This window comes from Schistocerca gregaria, chromosome 6 (assembly GCF_023897955.1).
Source record: "Schistocerca gregaria isolate iqSchGreg1 chromosome 6, iqSchGreg1.2, whole genome shotgun sequence".
NCBI classification, from domain to species: Eukaryota; Metazoa; Arthropoda; class Insecta; order Orthoptera; family Acrididae; genus Schistocerca; species Schistocerca gregaria.
Window position 1 is genome coordinate 241,315,356 of NC_064925.1, and position 23,419 is coordinate 241,338,774.

General features: G+C 40.4%; 1 protein-coding gene across 1 annotated transcript in view; it reads left to right on the top strand.

The window, feature by feature from the left end:
- Positions 1–270: 270 nt before the first annotated feature.
- Positions 271–23,419, top strand: part of LOC126277940 (acyloxyacyl hydrolase-like) — a 90,214-nt gene continuing 67,065 nt past the window's right edge. Inside the window, exons 1-8 of the mRNA XM_049977533.1 lie at positions 271–603; positions 720–876; positions 984–1,119; positions 1,294–1,467; positions 4,733–4,996; positions 5,131–5,235; positions 17,642–17,835; positions 17,912–18,084. Of these exons, the coding sequence (XP_049833490.1) occupies positions 519–603; positions 720–876; positions 984–1,119; positions 1,294–1,467; positions 4,733–4,996; positions 5,131–5,235; positions 17,642–17,835; positions 17,912–18,084 (1,288 nt within the window). The 5' untranslated portion in view covers positions 271–518. The remainder of the gene's footprint in view (positions 604–719; positions 877–983; positions 1,120–1,293; positions 1,468–4,732; positions 4,997–5,130; positions 5,236–17,641; positions 17,836–17,911; positions 18,085–23,419) is intronic.

Here is a 23,419-nt window from a genome sequence, read left to right on the forward strand (position 1 = left end):
GTGGGTTTGTGTATTTGCTTTTTATACTCTTCTTTCTCCAAGATTTTTTAGAGTCGCATGTCGTAGCTCCCTGTTTCTATGTTGGATTCACTAATCTCTGTCTGTAACAATCCGAAAGTGCTGTTACAGGTACGGGAGAAAGATCCTACGATCGATCTTGCCTTCTGTCCTGCCGTGCAGAAATGATAGGTCGATAGGCTCGTTATCGAACACTAGCACTCTCGACCAACAGTACAATTGGTATAAAAGATCGATATTTTTTTTATCGACATATCTTGGTGTTCTATGCTATCGACCAATACACGATTAAAAGGACGGGTTTAAAAAGAAATGTATGACCCTCACCACATATTGTTGTGCGTAGGGTGGTAGACATTTGGCTGTGTGTGTTGTGATGTTCTCTCTTACGAAGTTTTCGTTATGGCTCTCAGAGTATTTGTCACGATAACGTAATTACCTTGAAGTGATTAGCAGCCAACCAGATTTTCCCTGATATCATCGAACTAGTCAGCATCATAATGTTGTTTTGCGCCGCTGCATTTCTTATACTGCTAGTGAGTGGTTGCGAAGCTAGAGGTGTGAATGGAGGTTTGTCTTGTGCTGGTAAGTACGTGAAGCACTACAATCGCAAAACAAAAATCCATTACTATTCCTTAAACCACTTGTCATATTGCAGGTCTTGTTTGTTCTGCTACGCATAATCTCGTTTTCGATTGCAGCTTGTACCATTGTATTTGGTCTCGCAGACCAGTTAGCGGAAATCCACAATGAAAGCCTCGTAGCTGGTTCGTTACGAGTTTGTGATATGTTGCCTTCGCCGGGAAACGATTACTGTAGGGACATTGTTAAACTTGTGTGGCCGCTCTTAGTAAGTAGGTAAGGCACCCCATAGACAGAGGTACAGGTGTCAGAAATATTTAGGTAATTTTGTCATTTGGGAAGACTACTGCCTTCAGTTGATACTTTTCTGATTTTGCTTTCAGGGAAGTTTCCAAATATTTTACACCAGATGTCTTTTGCTATGGTATTGATGTGTGCTACACCGAAGAAAATACTGGTTTTTGTCATTTGTTCCCAAGGCCATTGTCGAATTTTAGGAATACAGTGCATCAGATAAAGGTGGGTGTTTAATCAGTATTTTGCAGCCCTCCCAAAATAAAAGAAATGGCTTAGTCTGTATAATTGGTTGAATATTTGTTAAGTTATAGGAATTTTGATCTCTCAACGACACTACTACTCAGCAAAATGTCAGCAAACACTGATAATGATTATAATTCTGTACAATTATTTCAGAAAGTAACAGCACAAAATGGACGGGGGAAAGAATATCAGCATCATTTAGAGAGATTAGGAATTGCTTTATGTCATATTCCTGGAATAAAACAGATATGTGATATGTTCAATAAAACATGGATGAAAACAGAGCCTGCTATTGATCTAGATGGTGACCGCTTCAGTATAGTCAATGTAAGTATGAATTTTCCCACCAGGGAAGTTTTGCTATGATAGTCTGTTAGACTGCTTTGCCCAAGAATACCACAGTGCACTAATTTGCAGATTAATTATATGATCCAGTTTAAGCCTAGTGTATGGTATGGTAACAAATTAAAGTGGTACCCTTCAGGTAATTTTTCGTGTATTTTGTTTTTTTTTTTAAGTGAGGGAATTTACATATCCCGACTGGAATGTTAATTTAAATCCTTTTATTTTACCAAGATTCCATATATTATACAGCAGCACCTAAATTAACAGAGGCTATGTAGAGTACTGATTCATACCTGACACGATGAAGGCTTGTGTGGTCATTGTCAATTTGCATAAAACATTTGGATTCACCTCACAATACAAGAAAACAGAAGACATCATAACATGTTATGAACTGAGCAAAATAGCAGCACATACAGCATAAAAATAAATACGACATGCGTGTTTTATTACTTTATTCATAATTGATGAAAATATAGTATGACAGACTGTCCCTCCTTTCCTTTTGTGTATGAAGTATACATATTTTAGCTGTTTGGTGTGTTTCTATTTTGGTCTCTATTTACAAATTCTTGTCAAGAACAGTTTATGCCAGCTAATAGCCATTGAGTCTAATGCAAAAATATTTGCCAGCATTACACTTATGTTTCTGTCATTAAATTGGATCACAGAAACAATTAAATTGTTTTCTTTATGGATATTGTGAATTTTTCTCCATCCATAATATCTTGGAGACAGTTACAAGCTGCTTACACTGGTCAAACTTCTAACAGAATGGAACTGTCTCAAGCATTGTTACATGGTAGTGCTCTGGAGCTCAGTATGTAATTTTATAATTATTCTTAACTATATCATGTAGTGAAGCTAGTAGAACTGATTAAGTACAATCTGTGTTGGATTATCATCAATATTAGGAAGAGGATTGATTCCTACGTACCATAAAGACGACCTGTTGACTTGCAGACAGGCACAATAAACAGACTGGTACACATTATAGTTTTTGGCCAAAGCCTTCTCAGCACCTCCCCCCCCCCCCTCCCCCCCCCCACACACACCTCATACCTCATGTATACATGACTGCTATGACCTGCAGCAGCAACCAGAATGCAGTTGTCATTTGAAAAGCAATCTGGACCAAGGTGTGTGTGTGTGTGGGGGGGGGGGGGGGGGGATGGATGGATAGCAAGCTACAGGCTATGGCTGGCGTGAGAGAAGAACACTGTCTGACAGGGCGAGCAGGGACTAGATAACGCCTGGCGAGACTGTGGGGGGAGGGGGCGGGGGAGGAATGAACGGAAAATGGAAAACGAGAGGAGCTGGGAGAGGAAAGGACAGGTGGATGCATTGGCAGAGGGCAGCATACAGTAGGGGGGTTAAAGGAAAGGGAAGAGGTGATAGGACAGAAAGGGCATAAACTGCTGTAGGTTGTGGCAGGGATAATTTCGAGAGGGCGTTTGTTGTAAGAATAACTCCCATCTGCACAGTTTAGAAAAGCTGATAGTGGAGGGGAGGATCCAGATGGCCAGAGTTGTGAAGCAGCCATTAAAATCTCATCCTGTTGGACAGCTGGTTGGTACTCACACCAATATAAAATCAGTAGGCTAAAATGGTTGCAGTAGAGCTGGTATGCAACACGGCTGCTTTTGCAGGTGGCCTGGCCTTTGATGGGGTAAGATAAGCCTGTGATACGACTGGAATAGCTAATGCTGGGTGGTTGGATGGATTGGAGCAGTCTTGCACCTTCTGGGTGACTTTTCCGAACTCTCCTCATTTTCTAAACCTCATCAGTTCTTTTCCTTCACAACTCTTCCTTCCCTTCCTCCATCCTCCCAGGAGAGGACCCACTGACTCCAAAAATGCAGTTTTCAATACCTATATATGTGTGTTCTGCTGCTGCCACTTGGTGAGTAGACATCAGTTCTTTTCCTTCACAACTCTTCCTTCCCTTCCTCCATCCTCCCAGGAGAGGACCCACTGACTCCAAAAATGCAGTTTTCAATACCTATATATGTGTGTTCTGCTGCTGCCACTTGGTGAGTAGACATTTTCTTCTTATGCTTCGTTAGGACCCTTCAGGATCATGTGTGGCTTGTTTTGCACATCTTCTTTCTTCCCAATACCTCTCTGTTCTCTCACTTACTCTGTTTCTTTCTTCTTCTGTTAAGACAACTTTGATTTTGGTGTGAGGCCATCTGTGACCATCCATCAACCCTTTATACTTCTCCGTCCTGTACTACTGCCTGCTGACTCTCTTCTTTTATTCCTACAGCCTTCCAGTCATCTCTGGCCTCCTTCGACCAGTTGTTTCCCGTATGACATGGTGCATTCCAATTCCTTTTAGTCAACCTCTCCTCATAAACCCTCATGATGTGCCCAACAAATCTTAATCTCCTCTTCATATCTAGTTCGATATGGGTTCAATATTTTCATACCTTTCCTGTCATGTTCTGTGTATCCAGATATCCCCATGTTATTTGGTGCCCCATATGTGTCTCAAAATTTTCTGCTCCTCCTCCTCCAACTATATACAAGCTCTCTTGCTGAATGTGCTCGTTTCTGATGCATACAGGGCAGCATTTCTTACAGTTGCTGTGTCATGTCGCAGTTTGGTATTTCGTGATATATTTTTCTTGCCATATGTTGTTTTTAGCCCATACCGAAGCTGCTGCAAAAGCTGCGCCCTGTCTACTGCACTACTGTTGCTCTGTATGCCACCAGTTATCTTCTCCCCCAAATAACAAGAACTGTTGACTTTCTCAACCACTTGGCCACCTATCTTCCCGCCAGACTCAGTGTTCAGTGTCTTGGTCTTTTTATATGTAATCTTCAGTCCGACCTTTCCTGCTGTTTCGGCTAGACTTGTTAGTGCTGTCTTTGCCTCTTCTTCTGTCTCATTTAATTAAGAGTGGCATGTCATCTGTGAATGCCAGGCAGTCAGTGTTGTATTATGTTTGGCCTTCTATCCTATTTGCACATGTCTGATCTTCATGTTACTATTTAGTTGTCTCCACTGTCTCACTACTTTGTCCAAAACCAGGTTAAATAAAATTGGTGACAGTACATCCCCTTGCTGGGCTCTTGTTTTTATTTTGAAGCCGTCTGACAGTGTACTGTGATGCCTAATCCTGGCAGTAGACTTTTTGTCTATTCAATTACATTACATTTTCAAAATTTGATTATTCTTGTTAAAAATTAAAACCGAGTTATTTGTGTTGTAATGTAAGCTAGAAACAGCTGGTTATTACAGACAGCTAGAGGCTACCATTGGAGGGGCAGAGACTGTGAAGACTGGAACCCGTTAGCATACCCTGGTCGTGAACCAGAAAATGGAGACACAGCAGCAGACTATAACTGCAATGGCATCTGGGGCATAGATCAGAAGAGTGGGAAGCCGTATGAGGATGAATTTTGTAGAGAGACAGGTTCAAGAGGATTGATTATAATTGGAGACTCAGTTTCAGCACACTTCCATTTCCCAGAAGCTTGGATGAATCCACTGTTGATCTCAGATGTAAGTAAAATGAATTGAGTACTCATTACAAACTGTTGCTCAAATTATTGCCTTTTATTTTACTTTGTTTTGTATAGATTTACAACTCACATTCAAGCATTTAAGAAATTTGCTGTTTTTTCCTTTCATTTCAGTATGTTCTTCATAATTACACAGAACATCTTCTAGATGAGCTAGACTGGCCACATTTAGGATATGCCACAGGGTTTACAAACACTACAGAACCACTTCTTATAAAGGTATGTTTACAGAGCTTCGAAAAGGAGTTTCAATTTTCTCACCCTGAATTTAGGTAGTTCCTAATATCCTTTTGTTCTTGATTTTTATGTGTGAAAAATGAGAGTTCTGTGCATGCATTTCGTTGTCATTTAATAAATACAAACCATATAAGTACACTTTGTAGTTTACTTTATCAATAGTAACAGTTTTTAAATAAACTGCAGAAACCATTAAATGTAACTGTTTAATCAGTAAATATTTCTGTCGTTGCAACTTATCGTTAAAAGAAGTCTTGTGGTACAGCTAATAATCTTTACAAAGCAGAACACAGCTGCGTATAGTGGTTTTCAGTTACAAAATGAAGTGAATAGGGAACAGTATGTTTGGGACATTGATCTGACATCAAGAAAAGTGGAGTTTCATATCCCATCTGACAATCTAGGTTGAGCTTCTCTGTGGGTTGCCTAAATGATTTATCTGATGAAGCAAAGTCCAATTTTCTTTCCCATAATTGTCTAATGAAGCTAGAGCATTACTCGCCAGCATACCGTAATACTATTTATGATGCTCGTATTCTGGAAATACAACACTGTTCAATCCATCGAGGTATTACTTATCTTTCAAAACTTCTCCTTCCTTAGCATTGATGCCTCTGCAGGAGAGACGCTCAGTTGCTCGGTACGGGCTTTTGTTAAAGTTTCAAGAACATACCTTCACCGAAGAGTCAAGCAGTATATTGTTCCCTCATATGTATATCTCGCAAAGAGACCATGAGGATAAAATCAGAGAGATTAGAGCCCACACAGAATCAAACCGACAATCCTTTCCACAAACAATACGAGACTGGAATAGAAGGGAGAACCGATAGAGGTACTCAGGGTACCCTCCGCCACACACGGTCAGGTGGCTTGCGGAGTATGGATGTAGATGTAGATGTAGATGTTGGAGCACTTGATGTGGTAACCTATTTCTCTGGCATCCTGACACCATGATGATGCTATTTAGATTGTCATCTTTACACATGTGCCATTTCTTCCATATGCCATTGTTTCTTATATTTCCACTTCTCGCTTCATCACAGAAAAATCTCTCTTTGCTCTGTTTACTTTGAATTTCATTTTAGTGAAGAGTCTGTCATTCACTCCCATATAGAAGAGTTGGTTTTGATATCACAGTTGTGTAATCTGATTTGTATTTTTTTTCCTTGTCATTTGCGATGAGAGGGGAAAAGAGAGATATCAGAAATGTATGGAGGATATGTAACGGCATCCCTGCAAAACTTCTGCAGTGCAGTGTTGCTCCTTCTCTATTGATGTTACTGCCTTCACCTTTAAAATAATTCTGCATTACTCTACAGGGAAACTAAATTGCTTCATAGGAGAATGATGATAACAACTTGAGATTGTACTTCAGCAGTTTCTGGAATTCCTTGTATGCCCACCGAACATAACTTATTAATACTGATAAAGGTGTTTGGGCATCTCGTTGCTGTCAAAGAAAAAAATTTCCATTATTTATGGATGCAGTATAAGGTATAGTCAAATGCAAACAAAGCAGATGGAAAAAGATAAGTACAATATTTATTACTTCAAAAGTAATCACCATAACTGTTAATGCATTTATCCTACAGTGAGACAAGACAGCCAGTCTCTTCATGGACAAATGTTTGTGGTTGCCATATGGAGCCATGATTGCACCCAAACATGCACCTCTTCATCCAAAGCATATCAATGGATATGAATGTCACTCTTCATGGTTCCAAAAATGTGGAAATTGCATGGGAAGAGATTGGGGCTCCTTGGAGAATGTGTAAGGTATTCCCAGTGAAACTTCTGCAGGGTTGTTGAAACTACAGACATGCCAGCCTCAGGAAAGTCATGATCATCTGTATCACAAAATGCAAGAGACTGCTGCTCATTGACTTTCTAGGACACACTGCTACAATTAACGCAAATCAACGATGGGCAATCTGCATAAATTAAAGATTGCTGTCAAGTCCAAAAACCCAGGAATGTTGACAGAAGACATAATTCTGCTGTAAGGTCATATGTTACCAAGAATATTTCAACTATGCTGCAGAAATTTCACTGGGAAGCCCTTACATATCTTCTACTCAGTCCTGATCATTCCTCATGCAATTTCTACATTTTCTGGAGCCCCGAAACTAGACGTTAGTGGCTGTCTATTTGCTGGGATGAAGAGGTGTACACTAGAGTAAATTTGTTGTTCCCTAAGCAATCACATTATTTCTCCAGGAAGGCACTGACCATTTTGTTTCACAGTGAGATAAATGTATTAACAGTTATGATAATTACTTTCGAATTAATAAACAGTTTATTTACTTTTCCCCTAAGACTGTCCCTTATAATTATGTACATTAAATAGGAAACCAAATATTTGTTTAATGAGATAGTTCATGATTTCAAATTCTGTAAAACACTCTGAGAGGAGTGCTTGTGAAGAATGGGTGCATGTTTTAGGATATTGTGGAAACCGTAGAGTGAGTTTAGCTTCTGTAAAGGCATACTGCAGTAGGTGCAGCAGTTAAGAGCTATTCAGCAAAGTGTTTGAAGACGCAAGTCAGAACCAACAATTAAGCAAAAGAAACAGGAAATAGAATATTTTTTTACTTCAGAATAGGTGCACAAATTTTAATTTGGTTGCTTAAAATGTTTTGAAGTGAAAGTAAAGTTACCTTAATATGAAAGACAGGTAGAACAAGACACAAAAACAACCCTGTCTAAAATGACGAAATTAGGATAAGCAAAATAAAATGCATGGAAAACTCAGACCTATTGTGAATCAGTGGCTTATTATGTTCACTGGAAATTTTGGAAAAAGACACCCACAGGGCCCAAGAAAATAATCCAAAAGATGTTATTTCTTGAAACTGGAGAGGAAGTCAACACTATTCAAACTCAAGGGAATAGCTGCCACCCATCTGCAGATGTTTTATTTTCATATATTAATTCTTTCTATTCCAGAAAAAAAACAATGAGTTAAGACTAAGGAAATGTGAATCATAAATCTGTGGATAATGGTATTGTGGCGATTGGAGGAAGAGACTGCGTTACAAGAATACAGAAGATTTAACTGCAAACTTTTGTTTGAAAGTGTCAGTGGTCGGTGAATGAAAATGAATCTCCTTTTCCAAAGTTGAGAAACAGTGATGATTGTTTTTCAAAACACTGTTACCCACATGTCTCAATGTAAGCAACTAATCACCACTGAGTGAGGCAGTGCAATCGTAATACAGTGAACTAGTATTTTTAATATGAGCACTTGAAATCCCAGTCTGTTCATCCAGATTTAGTTTTTTTGTGATTTCTGTAAATCATCTAAGCCAAATGCTCCCCCCCCCCCCCCCCCCCTGCAAGTGTGGGGGTGAGTCATTCCATGTCAAATCAACACACTTGAAATAAAAATTTTACCTCACCCTCTTAGATTTTGCTGAAAGTTGGTATACTTATAGTGCGTGCTGAAACTAAGAAAAATACCGAATTTCAATTGTTTACCTCAAACCATTCCTGAAATACGGTCATGTAAACTTTTCAAAAACTGGCCAAAAATGTGAGAATGGACTTTTTTTAAATTGCCCTAGGAGCTGCCCTAATTGAGCTGGAGAATTGGGAAAGGTGTCACTTTGCAGCATTTTTCATGCTCTTTCCAGTGTTAGACAAAAACATAGCTTCTAATTAATAACCTTTTTCAAAATGGTAATTGATATTTTGATTTAATTTTTTTACAAAAAGTACATAATTGAAAATTTTCAAAATATTTCCCTTACTACTTCATACTATTGTAAATCACATGGCAAAATATAAATGTGGGATGATGATGGGTTCATTGTTAAAAAAAATTATTCCAAACTTTTGTTTTTCACTAACGGCCCTAGTTTGACCAAACTGACCTTGAAGGTAGTACGTCAGTAGAGGACCGTATGATGTCTGTACAATAATTCAGAGACTGGAGGCATTGTTGAGGTGATGTAGTCTGCATTGTTACCTTCTAAGGCTTTGTGTGCCTACAGCATTATTGCGCACTGTGGTTTTAGTGCAAATCAATTGTTACCTCTGTGTTGACCAGTCTGTATCTATTATATTTAATAGTTAATTTTCAAGTAAATCTATGCATTGAAGGGCAGTTTATAAGTGGTTTTTGTATAAATATGGAACCAAGTAAAAAGTGCAGTGCTGTAGGAGTGCAGTGTTGTAATCCCTTGAAGAAGTCAAATAATTTTATTAGAGACAGAAAAAAACTGAGAAATGTCACAACATGGATGCCCAAATTATTTCCTCAAATACCAAGTGGTGCCAAGATTTGTGATAAATGTAGTAAAGATGTAACCAAATTGAAAAATACGCCAGAGCCCATCAGTTATGAAAGTGTTGAAGAAGAATCTTCTGGATCAGAGATAATCATCCGAGACCAAGACCCTGACATCACTCCAACTTCAGTAGCTGTTAAAACATTTAACACAAACTTCAAGAACCAGGTGAGTCCCCCAATTGACAAGAGAAAACTAACGTCTAGACATTACGTCAAATCAAAAGTGAAGAAAATCTCATCAATGGCACGTAAACTTTTTGTTGCTCCTGAAACTTCTTCGTCAAATAGTGATACTGATGAATCCGCTCTTGAAAATCTTAAAAGAAACTTTAAAAATTCTATAAGTAGAGAAAAAAGACTAATGATTCTTACAAGTTTACCTGAAAAGTGGAGTGTCAGGAAAATAATGAGGGAATTTAATGCTCTTAATGACATTGTTCGGCAGTCCAAAAAAATTTTGAAAGAGAGAGGATTCATGGAAGGTCCAAACCCAAAACCAGGGAAGTGTTTACCAACAGAAACTGTCAAAACTGTACATTCATTTTGTGAAAATGATGAAGTTAGCAGGACAATGCCAGGTATTACAGATTGTGTGAAAATTACAGAAACAAGTGGAAATAAAACAAAAATATCAAAAAGACTTATTTTGTGTAACCTTAAAGAAGCGTACAAGTATTTTAAAGACAAGTTACCTAACATAAAAATAGGTTTCACTAAATTTGCTGAGTTGAGACCAAAACATTGTGTATTAGTTGGTCGGAGTGGCACACACACTGACTGTGTGTGCACAACTCACCAAAACATAAAATTAATGATAGAAATTGCCAAACTACATACAGTAACAAACAGCAGCATAAACAATTATAAGCAGTGCATTGCAAAAATGCTTTGCAACCCATCATCAGTTGATTGTAACATGGGAAACTGTGAATATTGCCCAGGAGAAACTGTCATATGTAAAATTTTAAAAGACTCTTTTCATGAAAACTTAATTGAACAAGCTCAGTTCCGACAGTGGATGTCAGTTGACCCATGTAATCTGGAAATTGTTCATAAAACTTCTGAAGAATTCATAGATTTATTTTGTAGTAAGATGTCGACTTTGATTCGGCATGACTTCATTGCCAAGCAACAACGAACATTCCTTAACTCCACAAGAGAAAACTTATGGAATCTGAATTTGTTGTCATATGTGATTTTTTAGAAAATTATAGTATCGTTCTACAGGATGAAGCTCAGAGTTTCCACTGGACAAGACAACAGATTGCCATTCATTCTTTTGTTATATATTACAAACAGAAAGACAAAATTGAGCATATGAGCTTTGTCATTGTTTCTGATTGCCTGGAGCACAATACAACTGTGGTTTACACCTTTCAAAAGAAGCTAATTTCGTATCTAACAAATAAATTTCAAAAGATTCCCAAAAAGGTATACTATTATTCTGACGGTTCTGCCGCTCACTAAAAAATAAGAAAAACTTCCTGAACCTTTGCCTTCATGAGGAAGACTTCAACATAAAAGCTGAGTTGCACTTTTCAGCCACAACACATGGGAAAGGGCCTTGTGATGGAGTATGGGGATCAGTAAAGAGACTGGCAGCTCGTCAAGTTTGCAAAGGCCACACCGAAACCAGATCCAAACTGTACGAGATCTGTTTGAGTGGGCAGTAGATAATATCACAAATGTTGATTTTGCATATTCCACTCAAGAAAACTACGCTGCTTTAGAAATATTCTTAAAATGCTGACTTGAAGACGCATTGACAATCAAAGGAACAGAGCAATTTCACGCTTTCATTCCCAACACTACAGCAAAATTAGTAGTCAAATACTTCTCAGGTGATATGCAGAGTTGGGAAGTAACTACATCACCAGACAAACTAAAGTTACAAGATGTATCAGGCTATGTCACCACTGTATATGGCAGAAACTAGTGGCTTGGGTACATTTTTTTAAAAAAAATGAAGAACTTAATGATGTGAAAATAACTTTTCTTCATCTATGTGAACCAGCCAAGTCATTCTGTTATCCTGCACATGCAGATGTCCTGTGGGTGTCACTTGTGGATGTTCTCACAAAAGTGAATCCATTTACTCCGACAGGGAGAACATACATTCTTAATGAAAGTGATATAACCCAAACCTAGTAAGCTTTATTAAAATGTAATATGTGAAGTTCCAAGACAATTTATTGGGAAACTGCTTTCAACTCAAAACTTAATTTTTGTCTCAGGTTAGTGTTAATGTACATTTTATAGAAAGTTGTTTCAAAATTATTGTTAGTACCTGTTGTGTTAAATTTAGCAATGTACAGATACCTGTTACTCAAAAACAAGCATTACGTATTTAATTTGTTTAATAGTTCCATTTTGAACATCATGGACCAGAACTATTATGTAAGTACTTGTACTTAATCATACTTTATTTCAGTTTGTAGTTAAATGCCCAATTTCTTGTTTTTGTTATATCAGTTAATATACTGTTAGTGAAGTTGTATGGAATTAAAATAAGCAATCAACTTAATTATAGAATATGCTGATTGGTTTTGGTTTAATAATGTGATGTTTTGATATTATTAATTTTTTTTTACTTACCTTCCAATATATTTTAAAGAAATTCCTGTTTGTTAAAGGTCAATTTGGTCAAACTAGGGCTGTTAGTGAAAAACAATAGTCCAAAATCATTTTGTTTAACAATGAACCCATCATCACCCCACATTTATATTTTGCCATGTGATTTACAATAGTATGAAGTAGTTATGGAAATATTTTGAAAATTTTCAATTATGTACTTTTTGTAAAAAAATTAAATCAAAATATTAATTACCATTTTGAAAAAGGTTATTAATTAGAAGCTATGTTTTGTCGTATATCCCTGAAAAGAGCAAGCAAAATGCTGCAAAATGACACTTTTCCCAGTTCTCTAGCTCAATTAGGGCAGTTCCTAGGACAATTTAAAAAATGTCTGTTCACGTATTTGGGCTGGTTTTTGAAAAGTTTACATAGCCATATTTCAGGAATGGTTTGAGATAAAAATTGAAATTTGGTATTTTTCTTAGTCTCAGCGCCCACTATAAGTACACCAACTTTCAGCAAAATCTAAGATGGTGAGGTAAAATTTCTGTGTTGATTTGACAGAATAGGTCCAAGGTATTCCTGCCTGTCATAAGAGGCGACTAAGAGTCTCACATTTACGCCTTTATGTGATGGTCCCCTGTAGGGCCTGACCTCCGTTCTTCAAAACTTTTCCAAAGAGCCAGCCACTTGGGGAAGAGCCCCTTACATGGTGCTCCATGTCCATCGTGCCTTCAGATCTGTAGCCTGCTTTCTCGTCGTCGCATTGCAGTCCCGCTCGTTCTCCATCTCTTGGGTGAGGACACCTTCCTGGGTGCATTTTCCACCATGCACTATGCAGTGTTGCTTCCTGTGCCGATGATGACCATGGACTTGTTTACACCTGATGTCCAGCACGGTAGCAAGTCCGTTGTGGTGGGGCTGCCATGTACCCTGCTGGTTGTAGCCCCCTGATAACGCAGGGATCGCTTTACTGATGCCTGTGCTGTTAACTCCCCACTTATGCCAAGAAGGAGATGCCTGTCACCCTGGGGCATCGGAATTCCCAGCAATGGCCATCCTGCCAGGCGGCCTTTGCTGTGGCTGGGCGGCACCCATGTGGAGGTCCCCTGGTCGGAGTGCGTGGCACCATGGTGGATGAAGCGTACCACATCATCACTTGCTGGTGATCAAACACCAGCAGTCTCTAAGCATTCTAAGTCTCAGTACAAGCAAGGAAGTTCGACCCTAAATAATCCCCCTCCTTGGCCACACCATGGGAGGAACGCCAGGCTGAGGATGGCAGCGAACATTATTCACCTGGGTACTTTGTATGTATGAGAACTGATGGGGACACCTTCGTTTTGATGAAGCCACCATCTTTTGTAGACCATTTAGAGGACAGGTTTGGATAGGTGGAGGGCTTGTCCAAAATGTGGTCAGGGTCAGTCTTGATAAAAACAGCATCCTCTCTCCAGTCACGGACATTACTCACTTGTGACAAGCTGGGGTATGTTTCCATTACCATCATGCCCCATAAGAGCTTAAATATGGTTCAGGATTCCACAGGGACCTTCTTCTGCAGTCTGACGACGAGAAACATGCCAACATAGAGTGACGAGGCATTCATTTTGGCTGGCGCGTCCATCAGCGTCTGAGGGATAATCAGGTTGGCACTGGTGCCTTCATCTTGGCCTTCAAGGGTGACACATTTCCCGAGAAGGTCAAGGTGATGGTCTACCACTGTGGTGTAAAGCCATTTATCCCTCCCCCTATGTGGTGCTTTAAGTGCTGGAAGTTTGGCCATACGTCATACCACTGTACTTTCAGTGTCACATGTCGAGATTGTGGACGTCCATCACATCCCAATACTCCATATGCCCAGTGTCCCATCTGTGTCATCTGTAGAGAGCATCATTCCCATTGCTCACCAGACTGCAGGATTTTACAGCGCGAAAGGAAAATTGTTGCATACAAGATCCTGAACCGACTGACCTACACTGAGGCTAACTGGAAATTTGAGCGTCTACATCCTGTGGCTATGACCACCTCTTACGCTGCCGCGATGAGAGCAGTTGTAGCCCCATCCGTTCCCCGAATTCCGGTCGACTCTCCGACCCAGACCCCTGCCCCCTTGATGGTGGAGGGCACTTCCGTCCCAGTTGCTCCCACACCACCTACCTCGGAAGCACTGCCCCCCCCCCCCCCCCCCCAAACCACTGGGGACACGAGTCCCCACTTCTCAGCCAGAGAAGCGTAAGTCTTCGTGGCACCTCTTGCTAGGAAGGGTTCCCTTGGGTCACTCCCTTCCCAGGTTTCCACTAGTGGGAAAGATGACTCCCACCAGTGGTTGAAGTGCCCAAAAGTAGCTGGTCGTAGGGCTTCACGATCATCTCAGCCCTGCAGACTGAATCAGTCAAGCTCTCCCATCCAGAGAAACCCAAGGAGCAGTGAGAGAAATCCAAAAAGAAGACCCCCCCCCCCAAGACCAAAGGACTTGCGGTGGCACCCACACCACCACTACCTAGATAGTTTGCTTCTGGGGATGAGGTGGAGATTCTGGCGTTCGCTGAGGACCTAGATCTCTCCAGACCCTCAGCCACCATGGAAACTGCTCAGAAAATAAATCGGTGGCAGCAGGTGACCCTGAGGCATAAACTGCCTCATTGAATATTCCATACTTTCCCAGCCTCATCATCACGTCATCCTCCAGTGGAATTGCTGCAGTTTTTTCTACCACCTGGCTGAGCTACAGCAACTGTTAAGCTTTACACTTGCTTTCTGCATTGCCGTCCAGGAAAACTGTCTGCATGCTGTAAGGGGTGTTACAGGAACTGTAACAACTATAATTGAGTGTCAGGTGGAGTTTGTGTCTATGTCCTCAACTCCTTATGCAGTGAACCTGTGCCACTTCAAACCCCTCTTGAAGCTGTGGCTGTCAGGATAAGGACGACACAGGAAATAACTGTCTGCAATGTACATCTTTCTCCAGATGGTGCAGTACCCATGAACGCATTGGCTGCACTGGTTGATCAGCTCTCTAAACCTTTCCTACTTTTGGGAGATTTTAACACTCATAACCCCTTGTGGGGTGGCACTATGCTTACTGGCTGAGGCAGATGTCAAAAATTTACTGTCACAACTCAACCTCTGCCTCTTAAAATACAGGTGGCACATGGCACATATTCGGCCATTGGTCTCTCGGTTTGCAGTCCTGGCCTTCTCCCCTCTATCCACTGGAGAGCTCATGACGACCTGTGGGGTACTGACCAATTCCCCATCTTCCTGTCACTGCCCCAGCGTTGGGCACACAGACACCTGCCCAGATGGGCTTTAAACAATATGGACTAGGGAACTTTCACCTCTTCTCTCATCATTGAATCTCCCCAAAATGGTAAAATCAATGTGATGGTTGAGCAAGTGTGCCAGAAAATGTGATCCCTCACTCATTAGGGTGCCCACGGTGAAAGGCAGTCCCTTGGAGCTCACCGGAAGCCGCTGAAGCAATTAAGGAGTATCGGTGAGCTCTAAAGCGGTATAAGCAGCACCCTTCTCTGGAGCACCTCATAGCCTTTAAACGGCTGGGTGCCCACATTCGTCATCTTATCAAACGACAGAAGCAGGAGTGTTGGGGGAGATACTTCTTGACCATTGGATGCCATATGTTACTTTCCCAAGTCTGGATGAAGATCAGATGTCTTTTTGGGTTCCAGACTCCAACAGGTGCCCCTGGCATTAACTCCAATGGCGTGTTGTCTACCGACGCAAACACGATTGCTGAGCACTATGCTCGAGAATATGCATCGGAGAACTACCCCTCAGTCTTTCGCACCCTCAAATGGCGGATGGGAAGGGAAGTCTTCTCATTCGCTGCATGCCACAGTGAACCCTATAACGCCCCATTTATGGAGTGGGAGCTACTCAGTGCCCTTGCACATTGCCACGACACAGCTCCTGGGCCATACTGGATCCACAGTCAGGTGGTTAAACATCTCTCATACGACTACAAGCGACATCTCGTCAAGCAGATTTGGTGTGATAGCGTCTTTCAGTCGCAATGACGAGAGAGCACCATCACACTGGTGCTTTTTGAAAACCGGTAAAAACCCACTTGATGTGGATAGCTATTGGCCCATCAGCCAGCCATGTCGGAATCCCAGGCAACGAACTTGCCGACAGGCTGGTGAAACAGGCTACCCGGAAACTGCTTCTGGGGATGGGCATGTCTGAACCTGACCTGCATTCTGACTTGCGCCTCATGGTTTTTAGGCTTTGGGAGATGGAATGGCATAACAGTACGCATAACAAACTGTGTGTAATTAAGGAGACTACGAATGTGTGGAAGTCTTGCATGCGGGCCTCTCGCAGGGAATCAGTTGTCCTCTGCCGGCTCCACATTGACCATGCTTGGGCGACCCACAGTTATCTCCTGTGCCTTGAAGACCCACCTCAGTGTTGGTGCGGTGTCTGGTTGACAGTGGCCATCTTGTGGTACACTGACCCACTTTGACTGCTCAGTCACAGAATCTTGGGTTACAGGATTGATTGCCACTAATTTTATCTGACAATGCATCATTGGCTGATTTAGTTTTACATTTTATTCATGAGAGTGGGTTTTATCATTTGATCTAAGTTTTATAGCATGTCCTTTGTCCCACTGTATCCCCCACTCTAGTGCTTTAGGGTGGAGGTCTTAATGTGTTGCAGAGTGGCTGGTTTCTCCTTTGTTGTTTAACTCTCTTCATCCCATTTCTTGTGTTTCTGTGGTTTTCTTGTCCCTCTTTTGTCCATTTACAAGTTTGTTGCCCTTCATTGTTCTTTTGAGTTTTCCTTTCATTTCGATTTGTGTTGTCAGTCTCGTTTGTTTTATTCTCACACTTGTGGAAATGTTTTATTCGGAACAAGGGACTGATGACCTCGTAGTTTGGTCCCTTTCCCCCTCCTTTAATCCAACCAGCTTAGTTTGGTACCTTCCCCCCCCCCCCCCCCCCTTTTAATCCAACCAACCAAATGGTGGGATGGTTGCTTGGAAAGATCACATCAAATTTCCTTCGCCATTATGAATTTATCATCGACTGGACATTAAACCCTATCTTCCTTCCTTTTACCTTACCACCTGGATTCTTGTGCTCTGATGTTTGCCTAAGCTCAGCGAACTTGAATTTGTATGTCTTCTCTAGTTAATGTAAGGGTTGTACTTTGAAAAGAATTGTTGGCCTTTTCTATGCTAGATGTAAGTAACGGGTCCAATTATGGGTAAGAATCAAGTTGTCCGTTCTGACAGGGAAAGCTTTGTGGGTGATGTTGAATGAGTAAGGGGATAGAAAGTGCTTAAGGGGAGAGACGCTGTCCGCATTTTGGATAACAGTGTACAGATATTGCAATATGTGAAACTGCCCTACATCCAAAACATTTTGTAAAAATTGTCCAGTTTTGATTATCAGCTGAAATTTGTATTATGGTTTCCTTCACTGACTATGCTGTGTATTTTTTTTGTATATCTTGTCTCAGAGTCTCTACTAATTAAGTAATGAATTATTTCAGGGTCGGACAGATTCCATCTATCTAAGGCTAAGAGATCGCAATCTGTGTAACCACAGGGATTATCAAAATATTTGTCGTAATGGAGATTCCAGCTTTGATGCTGTAAAGCGTGTGAAAAGCATTGCTCGTAACAAGAACAGGGACAAACCAGCACTTGTTATATATGGTTTGTTTGGAAATGATGTCTGTAACAAGTAAGTTGTTGATTCAAAGTTTGATTGTTATATGGACTGGAAAAATGTTTTAATTTTGTCATAATTTGATTTTCAGTCATGCGGACACTATATCCAATATGACAACTCCAGAAGAGTACCGGAAGAATGTAATGGAAGTGCTGAATGCACTGGACACTATGCTTCCCAATGGAAGTCATGTACTTCTAATTGGATTGGTTGATGGCAGTTTCATCTATCCAGAGATGGCCAATAGGTTCCATCCTTTAGGTATGATTTTATCCCAGGACAAAATGCTCAGTTATTTATTGAACTGAAGTTTGGAAGATAGACTACTATGTAAGGAATGACAGGGGCTAAAATACACAAACAGTGTACCATGCTCTTCCATTGCATGCTGCTGTTGGCAGTTTGTTTCCAATGGCAACAGCCAATTCAATGATAGTATGTGGTAAAACAAATGAACAAACACCGTCCGAACAGGCCTTGAAGGCCCAGAGATACTAACCAGCCGCCATATCATTCTCAGCCTTAGGCATCACCAGATGCAGGTACAGAAGGGCTTGTGATCAGCACACTGTTCTCCTGGATAGCCAGTGAGTATCACTGAATTTAATTATTTCTTTCAGCAGAAGATGGAAATTTATTCATTTTTGGTGTGGAGTGTGGGAAGAAAACTAAATGTGCTCATAGACTGATCTCTAGTGAAGCCCGAGGCTTAGGTTGGGTTGGAAAAAATAAAGAAATAAATAAAAATAAAATTTACAAAATCTCATCCATCTCTTGAATACTCTCACACAAAGCTAAAGTTTCACTATGTAAACTGTTAACACACAAATTGTAAGCTACGCACATTGTATCAGTATTTCTGTGACATATTTTCAGCTGCATTGGAGCTAAACAATTTCATAGTCACAAAAAAAGTGTGTGAAATATGTTCCACTTTTCCTTGATTTACCTCATTGAAGGATCTGAAAGCCTGCTCTAAAGCTGGTGAGAATTTTTCTTGGGTCACTGAATCTACTCCTAAAATTCTAAATTTGTCACCATTCAGATGAAATCTAACAGAAGTGGGGAAGACATTTATCCGAAAACTTGCAAAGTTCTTAGTCCTGTTTCCATGCCTTTCAGCGACTTGGTACCTTCACTATTTGGCGAATTGTTACCTTTTTTCCTGCTAAAATTATTTACATTCCACCAGAACTCTACATTACAAGTCTGAGTACTAAGCTTTCCAAAATATATTTATTCCAGACAAAGTGATAATTTGTATTGTAAATTTATTCGCGTATTGAAAATGGTCCATTGTGACACAAGCCACATAAGAAGTGATTTTTTTTCCTTTGCCTGATATGCGGATGTTGATAATTTTTGTGAATATCTAGTAGATTATAGAAATGAGACTAATGGGTGCACTGTTGAAAATGCCTTGTTTTCTATTTTTCACATAAAATTTGTAAAAACATTTGAAAAAGTATCCAAGGTTCTCGGGTGTCCAGCCGGATCCGACCGTCGAAGTTCCATGATATTTCGGTGGATAACCATTCTGCCATCATCAGGTGGTGCTGATGGAATTATCTGTCTGCGCTGTGTCTGGTATTTATGTTGGCGGGGTCCCAAGTCATACCCCGGCGTGGGCGGCCGGCGGGGCGCCACGTGGTGGGAGGGGTGGGGTTAGCTGCAACCACGCCCGGTAGTAGGCGCAGTCCATCTCCGTCCGCTGTGGCGGAAGGATCTCGTGTCCGCTCGTGCCGTTGCTCTTTGATGGTGTTTAATAATGGTTTCCAGGCCTTGCTAAGTTGAAGCCCGGTGTCCCTGTTGATGAGGTCATCTGTTACTTGAATTTCTATGGCCTCCTCGTAGATACTGTCCCAGTAGGCACTTGTGGCAGTCAGGAGTTTTGTCTCTTCGAATTTTGCTGTGTTTCCAGTTTCAATGCAGTGTTCTGCTAGGGCCGAATGGCTGGGTTGGCGTAAGCGGGTGTGACGTTCGTGTTCTTTGCATTGGTCCTCGAGCGTGCGAACTGTTTGGCCGATAAAGCCACATGGGATTTTGTATACGCCCGCTTTCTTAAGCCCTACGTCATCTTTTGCCATTCCTAGTAGGTCACGAATCTTTGCTGGTGGCCGGAAGACTGTGTCAATCTTGTGTCGCCTTAACAGTTTCCCTATTTTTGACGACATGTTGCCAGGAAGGCCAGAGCTTGCTTCTCTTCTTCGGGTTGGTCTTCATCTCGGTTCTTGCTGTACTTCTGTTGTCAGAAGGCCCTTTGGATTTGGCAGTTGCCATACCCATTTTTGCGGAACACAGTCTCCAGATGTTTGAGCTCCGTTGTCAAGTTCTGTTCATCAGAGATCGAATGTGCTCTATGTACCAAGGTGTTGCGCATTCCATTAAGCTGCGCTGGATGGTGGCAGCTGGACGCATGTTGGTACAGGTCAGTGTGGGCTTTCGGTACACACTGTGACCAGTGAGCCATCAGACCTACGTTCCACTAGGACATCAAGAAAGGGTAGTTTTTCATCTTTCTCAGTCTCCATGGTGAACTGAATGTTAGTATGGACCGAATTTAGATGTTGCAGAAGAATCTGTAGCTGTTCCTGTCTAAGTGGCCAGATGTCTTCCACATAGCGAAAGAAGCAAACAGGTTTCAGTTCGGCGGCTTCCAGTGCTTCCTCTTCGAAAATCTCCATGAACAGGTTGGCCACAATTGGGGAGAGCAGGCTCCCCATGGCTACTCAGTCAGTCTGCTCGTAGTATTGACTGTTGAAGACAAAGTACGTCGATGTTAACACATGCCTGAACAGTTGTCAGTTCAGGCCTGAATTTCTCACTGATTAAGTGGAGAGAATCTTCCAGTGGGATACATGTGAATAATGAGACGACATTGAAGCTGACCACGATGTCGAATTCTTGTAATGTCATCTCCTTCAGGCGGCCAGTGAAGTCCGTTGAGTTCTGAATATGGTGCGCACATTTCCCCACATAAGGTCTTAGAACGCCCACTAAGTGGTACGCCCACTAAGTGGTGTGCCAAAAGATACGTCGGTGCCCCTTGAAAAAGTACGAGCAGAAGTGAAACTGTGGGTTCGGACTGGGAGTCAGCACGTGAAGGGCAGCGTTCCATGTTTGAATTCCGGTCTGGCCAATAAGCTACCAAAAAATGTTGTCCTATAAACAATGTTGTGTTTAATTTTGTACTACTTTTCCTCCAGCTTGTACTATATTTTGGCTGAAATATCATCTCCAGTGGTCATAACTTTATTTGTACCTCAATTACTGGTACATATCTCATCTGCCATTAATGGTGGAATGTCATTTTCATTGTGTACTACCATTGTTCCTGATTATTATTCTTTGGAGCTATGTGAACATTACAAAAAATTAGGAATGCTTGTACAACAGTTTTCTCTGTGTTCTGTCTTCGCCAATCTTAACAGATAACTGCCAGTCTATCAAATAAATTAACTTTTTTCTTCTTCTTGCTTTTATTGTTATCTTTTACTTCTTTCACCAGTTTCTTGTTGTACCTTCTCACGGCCTCTCAAACGTGCTTACAAATAATTTTGTTTAATTCAGCATATTCTGTCGTCCTCCTGTAATTGTCTGTTTTGAAATTTTGGTTTCTCTTCAGTAGCTGTCTTCTTCCATTGTGGATTTTCTTATTTTGTACAGCATCATCTTTTGCTATTTCTTGATTTTTTAAAAATTTTCTTTATTAGTCTTTCATAAAGTATTGATCACTTCACAAGTATTGTAATGCAGTGCAGATTCACTTCATATACAATTGCCAAAACCATCACATGTGATTTAGTTTCTTTACACATCATAACATGGGATGCAGTAACCCTAGGTCCAAATTTAGCTAGTGATTGATTACTGGCATAGTTTTTCAACATGTCACCAGTATTTTTTCACGTGTAATTTTGTAATAACAACTGTGATATCTTTTACTGTAGAGCAGTGGTTCTCAAACTTTTTTCAATCACCCCCCCCCCCCCCCCCCCCCTCTTCAGTAGAAAAAATAGTATCAGGACCCCCAGCCTATTGTTAGTGATAAAAATAGTAATATTTTATATTTTTTCCTTCTTATGTTTACCAAACTCAATTTAAAAGGATTTTACACAGCAGAAACCAAAAAATAACGTGACTTATTATAATGAAAGTATGGAACAAATTAGTTATCTTTATCACATTTTCATTTATTAAAAAACTGTGAGATGAACATTATTTACAATTCAGCAAACAAGAAGTAAAAAAGCAATAAAAATCCAAATTAAAAGTTCAGTGTGATGGATGAGCTTGCTTTTGAGAGCAAAGTTTCTTAAGACATGGAGGAACAGCAGAAACAGTCCCTTTCTTGAAGTGCTTTGTTTACATTTAGCTTTGAATGGTAGTAGACTTCATAGCTGACAAAGCTGAAAACCCAGTCTCTCACAGGTATGTTGTTGCAAAAGTAATCAGAATCTTCACTGCATTTTGGTTTAGTGTAGGGAAGTCTTTGCTAATATGTATTCAAACCTCCAACAACGACACCATTAAATTTACTCTTCAGTAAAGTATCACAAGTAAGTTGTTATTGTTTTTCTTTATTTAGAAATGAGGGTCCAGGAGCATTTCTGAATGAATTTTTAATACAATTAAATTTATCAAAATCATTGCTTAAATATTTCTTGAAGTGAACTTTAAATGTTGCAAGATGATGATAAAAGCAAGCTTTTACCGCCGTTGTAAATAATGGATTATCTGTATCCTCTAACAGTGGCACTATAGTAGGGACCATATCTAGTATGCCATACTCCATTCAGTTTTGCCACAGTTCTAATTTCTTAATGAACACCTTCACCTTTTCATTCCTAGATAGTACAGTTGCCTAATTACCTTGAAGTGAAGTGTTAAGAACATTTAGTTTCTCAAAACTATCACTGAACTAAACCATTTTAAGTAAAAAGTCTTTGCTGTTGAAACAGTGTGCAGGAGAGTAACTTCTCTCCTTCAGAAAACAGAGTACCTCTGTCCCCAGTTCAAACATTCTTTTCAGTACTTTACACCTTGAAAGCCATTGAAAATTACTAAAAAAGAGCAACCAAGTGTTCAGCACTCACCTCCTCACATAGCACTTTAAAAAGCATCTAATTTATAGATTTTGCCTTAAAAATATTAACTGTTCATATAACCGTTTGCATAACCGCATGAAGGACTGGACTAGGTTCTTTAGTGGCCAATTCCCAAGGAATTGAGCAGGGAGTCCATACAGCATCAGGAGCTACAGCTTTAACTTTTGCTTGCAATCCACCATGAATTTCAGACGCATCTGTGCATACTCCAGTGAACCTATTCCATGATATAACGTTTTGATTTAAAAAAAGTGTTGAGCATGTCAAAAAGGTTTTCAGCTGTAGCTGTTTTCAGTATCGGCTCACAGAAAAGAAATTCTGCTCAAATGTTAAATTCATTAATGAAACAAACATAAGTAATCAAATGACCATCTTTATGAATGTCAGTTGCTTTATCCACGGCTCAAGAAAATATTCAGAAATGCCAAAAAAATTTCTACACACTGTGTCATAGAGACAGGAATACTTTCCAACTGTTGAGCAAATGA